Source organism: Sinocyclocheilus anshuiensis, unplaced genomic scaffold, assembly GCF_001515605.1.
Source record: "Sinocyclocheilus anshuiensis isolate Anshui unplaced genomic scaffold, SAMN03320099.WGS_v1.1 scaffold1019, whole genome shotgun sequence".
NCBI lineage: Eukaryota > Metazoa > Chordata > Actinopteri > Cypriniformes > Cyprinidae > Sinocyclocheilus > Sinocyclocheilus anshuiensis.
The window spans coordinates 91,847-104,174 of record NW_015546058.1 but is presented as its reverse complement, the minus strand read 5'-3'; the positions used below and the strand labels follow the sequence as shown (position 1 = coordinate 104,174).

General features: G+C 34.9%; 1 protein-coding gene across 1 annotated transcript in view; it reads left to right on the top strand.

The window, feature by feature from the left end:
* LOC107699368 (protein phosphatase 1H-like) overlaps positions 1–12,328 on the top strand; it is an 82,271-nt gene that overhangs the window by 10,670 nt on the left and 59,273 nt on the right. Inside the window, exons 3-6 of the mRNA XM_016500604.1 lie at positions 5,682–5,847; positions 6,045–6,113; positions 9,137–9,505; positions 10,636–10,748. Of these exons, the coding sequence (XP_016356090.1) occupies positions 5,682–5,847; positions 6,045–6,113; positions 9,137–9,505; positions 10,636–10,748 (717 nt within the window). The remainder of the gene's footprint in view (positions 1–5,681; positions 5,848–6,044; positions 6,114–9,136; positions 9,506–10,635; positions 10,749–12,328) is intronic.

The window sequence follows — 12,328 nt, the reverse complement described above, 5'->3', positions numbered from 1 at the left end:
AAGGGAACGCAAATATCTTTGCGAGAGAACGCAAAAGTTTTGCGAGGGAACGCAAATATCTTTGCGAGAGAAGGCAAAAGTTTTGCGAGGGAACGCAAAAGTTTTGCGAGAGAACGCAAAAAATCTGACAAATATTTTTTCCTTCCACCCCAGATTTTTTAACTCAATCTGATTTTTTTTCACTACCATGTCCCTTTAGGGGCTCCGTACCAAACAGACATTACAAAAAGTAGCTTCAGCAAGAACTATTTTGTTTGATAAAATTTATTACATATAGGCTACTCTTTTGGACCATGGCAGAATTCAGCCGGCAAGCCTCGCACTGAACAAATGTTTCAGTGATGACTAATCTGAACTCCTTTGATTGACCACTGCACACATAAGCTCAACAGAATCGTGTGTGATTGGTTATAATGCGCAATGCCGAAAAATGCTGTTAAAAAGAAATATGAAGCAGCATGAGCAAATCTAAATTTAATGGCGCAATTGACACTTTTTTACTTTATTTACTTTATCATATGTCACAAAAGAAAATAAACGGGAAAATGTGCAAAAGATCACTCATCTCACTAAAATAGGCTAATATTATCACTTATGTTATGCTATTTTGGTCGCCCATTATTACACATAGTACAACAACAATTATTTTTCTGTCCAACTTCAAAAAAGAAAAAAAAGGCCAGTTTTGGGGGAATTTATGGTATTTTTTAATTAATTTGCCTGAATTTGTCAAAGTTTATGTAAAATTTATTTCATTTAGAGGTGGCAGAAGGATTCGCCCAGGGCTCCACACAAGCTAGAACTGCCACTGTGTGCCATTATTTTTCAACAGTATTATACTGAACTGACCAGCAGCTTCAGTGATTAAGAAACGCTCTTGGTCTGTGATTCAGTTGCAAATAAAGAAAAGTTTGTGTTTTTCAAGACATTTTGTGACTATTCTTACATCATAAACAAAGTGCAAAACAAAATTTGATCTCTTGATTATTTTATATTTTATAATAGTACATTTTATAAAAAAGCAAAACGTAAAAATGAATGACTAATAGCCAATAAGTGCTCCTCTGTTGCCATCTACTGGTTATAGTGGTAATTTGATGTATTTTTTTTATTTTTTATAATTGTTTGAATACCACAAAATGTATTTGGTTATCCTATTAAAAGTACCATTTAAACTGGATCATATTTAGAGCTTTAAAGTGCTGTAAATAGTTGTGCTGTCACTGAAAAGTGCTTGAATTTCTCTCTAAAAAGGTTGTACAAAGCCTGAAATGAATGAGGTAATAACATTTGACTATTTCTGCCACAACTTTTGTTTTGTTTGCCGTTTGAAGTTTCTCATATGCTACAGAAATGGCAGTTGTTTTTAGTTGGGCAAGAAATAAAAAATAAATAAATAGTCGGGGCAAAAAAAAGGTTGCAGTCTGCCTTATTATTTGATGCTTCAGCTATATTATTGCAGAGCTCTAAATATTTTACCTATTAAAGCAAATCTAAATCAGCTTGAAGATGTATAACCATCAGCACTATTAATGAAGAATAAACACCAAGCTGTTAGTTCTTCAGTATCTTCAGTGTGTTTGATTCTGCAGGGTTCTGGATCTCTCATCTTCTCTCTGTCCGCAGATTTCTTCCTGATGCTTTGATGCTCGTCTTCTCTTGTAAACTGATGGGGATATTGCAGCATTTATTGGTGAATTGCTGAATGTGTGATTGCTGTGAGGAGCTTCACTGAACATGAATTTCTGTGTGGAAGAAGCAGATTTGCCAAAATAAACAATAAATCAGTTTACTTATTTTTAACTAATTTACACATTTAAGCATTAATATAAGTAAAGCAGATGGGCACGCTTCAATTATAACTATGTTGTGGCGATTAATTAATCTAATTAATCGCAAATTAGTCGCACATCAGATTTGGCTGAGAAATTACTCCCAAAAGATCATTTAACGTCATTGTTGTGTAAAGCATCAAACAGACATTACAAAAAGTAGCTTCAGCAAGAAATATTTTGTTTGATAAAATTTATTACATATACTCTTTTGGACCACGAGGGTGAGTAAATGATGACACAATTGTCATTTTGGGGTGGGTGAACTATACCTTTAATAATTAATTTTATTAATTTTATTATTATTACTATGGAAATATTAAATAATTTCTTTAATGAAATGATACTCTAAATAATAAACTAAAACTGTCAGTAGGTGGTGGTAAATGTCTTAGTGATTAAGTCATTGAGTCATTTATTCATTCATTTGATTCGTTCAAATGGCTGATTCATTCAGGAGTGAAGTAAATGGTTCTTTATGAATGATTCATCATTAGGCTTGTTCGACTTGAAGCGGATCATCACCACCAGATTGATCGGTGTGTGACATCAAAGTACCGCGAGAGCGATTAGAGAGCAGACGGCTCCTTATGCTTTTGAATCGCTCTCGCTGTCCTTTGATGTCATACACTGATCGGTCTGTGCAGCGCCACTTCAAATCCAACGCGCCTATGGCCAACGGTCGACTTCACATTGCTTTCATAGGCAATTTTTAACTACCACATTCCTATTTACAATCATTCTGGTAGCATCAGTGAAAACAGGCAGAGACAATTATTAGCTTTAGCAACATTAGCCTTACAGACTCCTTTGTCTGGAGCTGACATTCACAAACGAAGCATTGGTATTGATCCCTCTTTCAGAATCAACTTTTCTAAAATCCAGCGTTGAAATGACCCTCCTTTGTGAGGCAGTCTGGCGTAAAATGATTGGTACAATCATATAGGACTTTACCAATTTTTTCCAGGACATTTCCTTATAAAATTAAACTTTACCACATTGTCCTCAGCAGCTCAGATGGAGGGAGTCTATGGAGACTCCTATGTTTATTTGTGCATCCTCAAACACAACACTTATAATGCCTCTTTAGCACTGACAAGCAGCTACAGCAAGAAAACAGTAATGTCGGACTGCTGCTTCTGCCTCAGTGCTGTGTTCATGCTAATAGGGCCGAGAGTGTCACTAATGGGCGGTACTTTTTCCCTACAATGACATGTACACTCTTAAAAATAAAGGTGCTTCAAAAGGTTCTTCAAGCGATGCCATAGAAGAACCATTTTTGGTTCCACAAAGAACCATTCAGTCAAAGGTTCTTTAAAGAACCATCTCTTTCTTACCTTTTTGTAATCTGAAGAACCTTCTTTCGCCACAAAGAACCTTTCGTGAAACAGAAAGGTTCTTCAGATGTTAAAGGTTCTTTATGGAACCATTTAGACAAAAAGGTTCTTCTATGGCATCGTGAAGCACCTTTATTTTTAAGAGTGTATATAGGGAGAATCTGGAATCGCTTGTTCTGAGAGACTGTTTATGATTTATTGGGATTATAAAAAAGTGGGCGGATTTTTACCATTATAGGCTGGTTGTTTTCACAAGCTGCAGCCACACAACGGTGTTCAAACACCTTATAAAAGTGTTTTTTGCATAATAGGTCCCCTTTAAGTAAAATGTTATAATCAACACATTTCATGATTCATGGATCATACAAAATTCTTTTGATTTAAGTGGGCCCACAATGTATTTGGATAAGTTTTTTTTTTTTTTAAAGATGATGTAAAGATGAATGTAATTGCATTAAAAAGTACCTAACACCCTTTGCAAAAATAATTTTGTCAGGTTTTAAGTTAAATACCAAATATATATAGTTTAAAGTGAAAAAAAAAAAACAATTTGAACTTTTCAAATGATAGTGGTTACTTTGCACATTTGTGAATTTGAGGGGAACCCACAGGTATTCTGTTAATACAGGTGCCATCTCAAAAAAAATTTGAATATCGTGAAAAAGTTCGTTTTGTTTTGTAACTTATTTCAAAAAGTGAAACTTTCATATATTCTAGATTCATTACATGTAAAGTAAAACATTTCAAAAGTTTTTTTCTTTTAATTTTAATGATTAGAGCTTACAGCCCATGAAAGTAAAAAATCCAGTATCTCAAAATATTAGAATATTTCCTAAGATCAATAAAAAAAGGATTTGCAAAACAGAAAAGCACAAGTTCTTTAAAGTTTGTTCATTTATGCACTCAATACTTGGTCGGAGCTCCTTAAGCACAAATTACAGCATCAGTGAGGTGTGGCATGGAAGCGATCAGCCTGTGGCACTGCTGAGGCACTATTGAAGCCCAGGTTTCTTTAATAGTGGCCTTCAGCTTGTCTGTATTGTTGGATCGAGTGTTTCTCATCTTTCTCTAGGCTGCATTGACTTTGGACTTGATAAAACACAATGGACCAACACCAACAGACGTCACAGCACCCCAAATCATTACTGATATGGTCATTTAATGAAACTCAAATGTAAATATTCTAATATTTTGAGATACTGGGTTATTGACTTTCATGAGCTCTAAGCTCTAATCATCAAAATTAAAACAAAACAAATCTTTTGAAATGTTTTACTTTACATGTAATGAATCTAGAATATATGAAAGTTTCACTTTTTGAAATAAGTTACAAAAAAAACTAAAAAGATTTTTTTCACGATATTCTAATTTTTTTAGATTTTTTGTAGGAAAGTTAACATAAATAGAGCTGCCCAGACATCATTTTACCTAGCAACTACCATCAGCTCCCAGGCCAGCTGGGAGACATAATCCATCCAGTACATCCTAGATCTGTTCGGGTTCTCTTCCCAATAGGACATGCCCGGAGGGAACCATGAAACCACGACTTCTGATATGGAGGTGTTGACCTTCATCCCCACGGCTTCATGCTCACTTACAGACTGACCCAATAAGTGCTGTAAGTTACCGCCTGGTGAGGTCATCAGGACAACATCCTTGGAAGGGGTGCTCCATGTTTTCATACGGTCTTCTGGTGGAATGACAAAAAAAACAATGTGAGTGTTGGAGGCACTAGTGTGTAGGCAGGCGTTTAGATACATTTTCATATTGTACATGTCTCAGAGTGAGTTACCCCTTCCTTGGATCACCACGTTAACATGGAGGAGGCATTTTAAGGGATTTGTACATTCAACAAATGTAAATCTAAAAAAAAAACATAGGCTTCAACACTTACCCTTAGCTGTTACTAGTCACTACTGAAAGAGTATTAGTATCTAATAAACAAGAACTGGTATCTAATGAATAAGTGCTGCTAGTACCTAATGCAATAGGGGTTATGCACAGCATATTTCCACATGCTGTTAAACAGGTCTCAGCGCTTTCGGTTCAACCGTTTATTATATTCTTTGTTAAATATGAAGCTCCTTTACTCAAGATGCCTTCAAAGTAGATACAGTACATACAGTTAGATGTAACAGTAGATACAAAATGATTATAACCAATGTCCATCACATATAAGTTTTTTTTTTCTATTTTTATTCCTTTCACAATGTTAACGTGTATGGAAAATAACATGTATGTGGAAAATAATGTGTTTTTTGAACCTTAAACCGCATAAACACATTTCATTACACCAAATTTTTAACTTTAACAGATACTTCCTGTTTATAGTTTTAAAATGACCATATGACCATTGCAAAATATTGCTTGTTAACCTGTACAAAGTAATATATTTGTTTGTTTTACATTTATTGGTGTTTTGTAATTTTATTGTACTTGTTTTATTACCCTTAAAACATTAAAATAAAAATGCTTTAGTGTCAACCTGTCTGTTTTGGTACTTGTGTTTCAGGGTGATAAATGCAGGTAAGAGTGCTCTGAATGAGGACCAGGCATGCTGTGAGGTTGTACTGGTTAAGAAGAAACCTATAGGATCCTTGACACCCAGAAAGCTGCCTACAAGTAGAAGGAGGTCGTCTCTTCCCAATAGCGATGGCATGGGCATGTTGGAAAATAATGTAAGTGCTTGTTCACAGTACCAGGGTTGAAAAAAGAGCATCTTAATATCTGTGATTAATATTTGCTGTTTGACGCTTTAAAAATAATAGACACATTAATACAGTGTCCAATTTTTTCAATTCTTAAAGTAGCTATGCTAATGTTTTTTATTGGCTGATCTTGGTTAGCATTACAGTATTTGATCACACTATCTTAGTACCTCTCACCATCTACACAAAGCAAGAGAGAGCAGCTGACCAAGGATGGTACACTCTCAGAAAAAAAGGTGGGTCATTCCATAAACATCCCAAAGTTCCCCAGCTCAAACTTTTGATTTTGTCAGTATTTTTTCTGAAGAAAGATAAACATGTATAGCGATGATAGCCAAAATATTAAATGTCATGGATGTACATTTACTATCCACTATTTTGTAGACAATTTTCACCTGAGATTCAGAGCCAAATTACATGAGGGTAAAAATGACTTTAGAAATATGGCAGTTATTTTTACACAGAGATTGGTAGGTCTATGAGTAAGATCTGTTGCATTATATGCCAATGATGACCATTCAAAACTGGGAAAAAGCACTTTTCAAGGTTTTTTTCCCTCCAAAGTTTTCATGGCTGTAACTCAAGAAATATTAAAGATAATAAGATAAATCTTAAATGCCCTTTTAGATTTTGGGTCTTAACAAACATTCCTTATAGCATCTTCATTTTTAAGGGGTCGACAGTTCCGCCGGCGGAAATTTTTGCTAAGCACAAATGTCAGGGCATGTCAAAACTTTTCCAGGCCCCAAAACACCCTCAGACCCCAGAGGGTTAAGGTCCTATATGGTTCCATTTCAGCGATATTGGGATCTTAGTATGGCTCCAGGAGTAAGGAGTTGTTCAGTTGCACACATTTTTAGTGGCCATAAAAATAAAAAAAACAAATGTGGGTCACTTTGCATACATATGATACTTTTTTCTTTTAGAAATGTACTAGAAATGTTTCTTGTTTCCCTCGATCAGTACAATTTCATAGAATATGGGATCGAACCATATAGGGCCTTAGGAATGAAGATTACAAAAGAAAAGTTTATGAACCAGAATTTAAAATTATATTGAGATATTTTAATATTTCTTGAGTTAAAGGCATGCAACCTTTGGAAAAATAATATTTATGGTATGTAGACAGGTTTTTTTCTATGCAGTTGTTTTGATAGAGGGAAACAAGATACATTTCTATCATTTGTTCTCATACATTCTTCTTTAAAAAAAAACAAAAAACATTTGTATGTACCCACATTTTGTTCTTGACCACTCAGTATGTGTACAATGAAACAATTTACTATTGGAGCCAAATTGAGATCCATATATCTCTGGGACTGAACCACACAGGGCCTTAAAAAGCACAAAAGCTGTCACTGGGGCAGTATTTTAAGGGTATATATTAGTGTCACAGTATTGGACGTTTGGTTCTGTTTTCCTCCCTCATGTGCCCATATTTGGTCGTTCCTGTTCCTGTCCTCATTGTGTCTTTATTAGTTAACCTCCTTTCACTTGTGTCTTGTTGTTAATTAGTCATTAGTTCCCTTTCGATACTTCACTCATACTGCGTCTTGCTTAAGACGCATATGGGAAAAAGCCTTTTTTTCTCCTGAACTGAAGCCTATTTCATTCACGCAGTGAAACTGCACGGCCATTGGTTCGTGCAGGGCTTTAAAAAACTAACCAATGGCGCGGCAGCTGAGCTGCACGAGCCTATGGCAAAAAGGCTTTTTCCCATATGCGTCTTAAGCAAGACGCAGTACTCGTTCCCGTATCTCAGGGAACCGTGGTTACGTTAGTAACCGAGTACGTTTGTATTTGTACAAAACATTCCGTTTGTATAAATTCCCTTCCTTTAGTTCTTTGAGTATAATTGAGTAATATTCTTTGTGGCAAAATTGTTTATTGCTGTTTATGCATCATTAAATCAAGCCAGTGATTATAAATGGTCAACCTCACACTTCCTCTATGTAGCTTGAAAATTGTTATTTAAGTTGAAATTAAATTATATACTGAAATCTTTATAATCACTTGAGCTGTCAGTCACAAGTTTATCAGTGACTGAGTACTGAAATCTTGTCAAAACTCTAGTTATAATCATTGACATTGTCTACACTGCACAATGTCCTGCACAAAAAAACTCCTATTTACATTATGTTTGCATTGTGTTAGTTATGATAAAAGCATTCATGAGAATGAGGAAGTCAGTGACAAGATTTGTGTGCTAAACAGGCATGGCTGTGATCAGCAGTAGTCTACAGCCTTTCATGTAATGGGAGTTTATCTAAATATAATGTTATAATCAACAATTTTCATGATTAGTTAATCTCATCATGTTATAGCAAAAATGTAGTAAATGCTTTCAGAAGAGTTCAATAAACCAGAATTGTGCTTGTTCATTGAAGATGCAGGACACCACCTAGTAGCGCATTACAATAATCCAGTTTTGAGAATATGAATGCATGAACTAGCCTTTCTGCATCTGAAACAGGTAACATTTTTCCATAACTTGGCAATGTTTTGATTTTCAAAAGACTAGTTACTGTCTATGACACTTAGGTCTTTAACTGTAAAGGAAGAAGTAACAATACAACCTTAATGCAAAACTTATGTGTACAGCATTTTGGTCCAATGAATAATATCTTTATTTTATCAGAATTTAATAGAAGAAAATACCGCTCATCCAGTATTTAATGTCGTAAACATGCTCTGTTAACTTGGATGTATTAGACATTTTTAGAAGAAATATATAGCATCTTCAACATAACAATGGAAACTAATCTCATATTTTCTAATAATTTTTCCAAGGTGCAGAGTGTATCATGAAAACAGCATGTATAATGAAAACATTATTAAGATTGATATGTTTTGGAACGTGTATGTGCTGGTCATAAAACAAATAATCAGAATATCAGAATATAATTGCCTAATTATTATGCAAAAACTGCAATGTCCAGAGGATTTTTTTTTTAGAAAGTTCCTGCAATTGAAAAAGGCTTTTATAAAAATGAATAGATCCCGTTGTTTACAGTTGTTGTGAAATACTCTATAAACACACATCTGTCACCCTATTTTGCAAAGTGTATGATGTAACCATTTTAATAAGTAAACCCAATGAAACTCTGGTTTAATGTGATTTTAGAATAGCAAAAGGGGTTGTAGGTCCCCCATCCACGTCATGCCTAACAATGTCCCTTAGCTGTTCTAAAATAACTATAAACCACAAATTGCTGGGAAATTGCTAAGCAGCTGCTGTTTGCTCTGTTGTATTATGTAGGATTGTATTTTTCCACAAGACTCAGAAGGGCTGGTCTTCCATTACTGGGCTCTGTTTGATGGTCACGCTGGCTCAGGAGCGGCAGTGGTGGCTTCCAGACTGCTACACCAACACATTGTGGAGCAGCTCCAAGGTGTTCTGGAGGTCCTGACTAACTTGGCGTCTCTTCCCCCAACTGTATTGGGTGAAGAACCCAACTACCATCCATCCCCAGGCACACAAAGGGCTCTCACCCGGGCTGCTTCCCTACGCGGTGCCACTGGTGCCTCTGGCTCTCCCTGCACCCCTCCAACACGGTTCTTTGTGGAGAAGAAGGTCCAACATGAAAGCCTTGTGATTGGTGCCTTGGAGAATGCCTTCAAGGAAATGGTGAGGTCCAGTTCTGTGTAGTTTCCACAAAAGTACTGGATGTGGTTTGAGTTTGGTTTGAGTTACACTTTTCAACAGAAAGGAGTTTTCCAGTTCCAGCGATATTAGAAAAGAGAGAATGAAACAGCTGTATAAAATGTAAATATTTAAAATGTATAAAATATATGTTATTAAATATATAATAAATATTTTAAATATATATTGTATTGAAATTTGGATTTACTTTAATGCTTAACTTTTAAACCATATTACAGTAATGTTTTCCTAAAAGAACAAAGGGGCAAAGAGTGCTTCCTCGATACAATTTGGATGAGAAAAAAAATTGTGTGTAGTTAATGTGAGGGAGAAACAGCCAGATATAGACGAAAAGTCGCATGAGAAGAGGCGGTGCCTCTACCTAGCTGTGACTGGCTCATAACCCTGTCATTGTGATGCTTGTTACCGTAAGTTAAATTTATAGAAATGGATGGACAAAACTAACTTATGTGTCATCACTTGATCTTGTCCGAAACAAACTTGAACTTTAAAGTTCTTGAAAGCCTTTGTCTCTTACTGAAGAGTTGACAAGTTATTGTCATCAACATGACATATCGCAATCAAAGGTAAAATAATAAATAAATAGTTTGCCAAAGGTAAAAATAATAATACAACTAACAAAAAATTAAGTGGTACTGCATAAACAAAGTGGAAAAATTAGACCTCTTGTATAGACTAATCTCACTCACAGGTATCAATGTAATTTACATAAAACTGAATCACAAAAGAACCACATAGATGGCAGCGTAGTGTACTGTTGCTAGCTAGAGAACTGAATGCACCTCAACCATGGTAAAATCACTGTAAGCCTGATCTCATGTCTCTTCTTGCTTATAGCAAAAACAATATGGTAAAAGACAACATTGTTCAGTAAATATTTTAATTTCCTGCTAATAGTAATTACAAAAATAGCATTAAAATGTTTTGCAACATAACATTTCTTATTAAATGTACACTGTATTTTTGATGCTTTAATATAGAGTTCAGTTGATGTGTGGCCACATGTGTGCATATATGAGATATTTTACAATAGTTTTGTAAAATAGTTTTCTTTACTTCATTTCCATGTCTCTATGCATCTGTGTTTATTTCAGGATGCCCAAATCGAGACAGAGAAGGCTATATACAATATCTCTGGTGGCTGCACTGTGCTTGTAGTGGTCTTCCTGCTGGGAAAGCTGTATGTTGCTAATGCTGGAGACAGCAGGTAAGATATATAGGGCTATATATAAGGACTGTCTGGAAAGTATCCACACATGTAATATGAAAAATATGAGATATAATAGCCTACAGTGAAAACAGCCGCAGCTATGAGCAGCTGGTGATTGCAGGGTTGCCAATTTTCACGCATTTGGCGTGAGACACATGCTTCCTGGCTCTGTCTACGCTCTCACTCTGCCCATGTAAATCTCATGCCAAATTGGCAACCATGCTTGCGATGTGAAACAAAGTATCAGCTTTCAAATTCTGTACGTTTTAATACCAAATTCAAACAAAAAATACCATTTTGGCGCACTTAATGTGGCGTAAATCGTAAAATGAAGGTGACATATCATGAAAATCTGACTTTTCCAGGTTTTAAGTGCTATAATCAGGTCCACGGTGCATCTACCAATCAAGGAAATGTGAAACAGATTAACCCAGTAGCTTTGTTTTGGTAAGCCTTTTTCTCTGGGGCATAATATGTCTCCTTTAAAGCCAGAGCTATTGAAAAACAGAGTTGCGACAAGCTTTGATCTCGCCGGCGCGGTCACGTGATCCATAGAGCTCTCCAAACAAACCAGCGTTGACAATACATTTTAACTGGACAGCTTCATTATACAGGTATTTGCAGCAATTGTTTTGGTAAACATTACAGCATATTATGCATTGAGTATTACGTCGATGACATTTACAGTATCATCTTTATTCTGTTTTTTTTTTTAACCCTCAGGTATTGCTTACTTATAATGTGACCATACAGCTTAACTATTTTTCAATTAAATAAGTGTATATTTTAGTTCAATAATATTTATTTAATATTTTGAGGAGATCTTTTGGTGCCAAGTACTATTTGTGCAATAATTATGGTCCATTAATGACTTAAAATATTTTTTTCTAATATTTCTATTACTCATATTACAATTAGTGTAGTATTTAAGGTTAAAATAGAGAAAAGGGTTTTAAATTCCTAAGCAAAGAGGCAAATTAGAGTCATTTTGTGGTCAGAAAAAAATCATTTTCATTTGTAATGCCATGGTTTACCCATAGGTACCTGTATGGCTCTTTACTAAATATATCTAGAATATTGCAGGTCATACCTGCGTACTTATTTTTAAGTTCTTCATTTGAATAAATATTTAAACATGATTAAACACTAGATTTTTAAATGAGAAATTTAAAAGGCATTCAACTGCATTCAATTCAAACTGCATTCAATTTTTTGAGGAAAATATAAAGACCAGACCACTATGGTAATAGTATTTATTTAAAGAAACTAAATAAATAAAGGATTTAAATGGATTTAGGGGAGAGAAAAAAAACAACAACAGTAAAAGAACAAGAATTTTTTTCAAAGTAATCAATCTGAACTGCAAATAATATTTTTATTTTAAAATATGCACCCATTAAATTTCAGTTGTATTGTTGAAAAAGCAAAACAGAACAATGCTATTGTCATAATCAATTATAAATTACATGAATCATGTAAATGGCAGACCTACTTTCCATTCGAAACTGTGGAATTTGACAAAAAAAAAAAGGTTGAATAGTTCGTTTATGTCGGGGAACGCTACGTTTCTTATACAG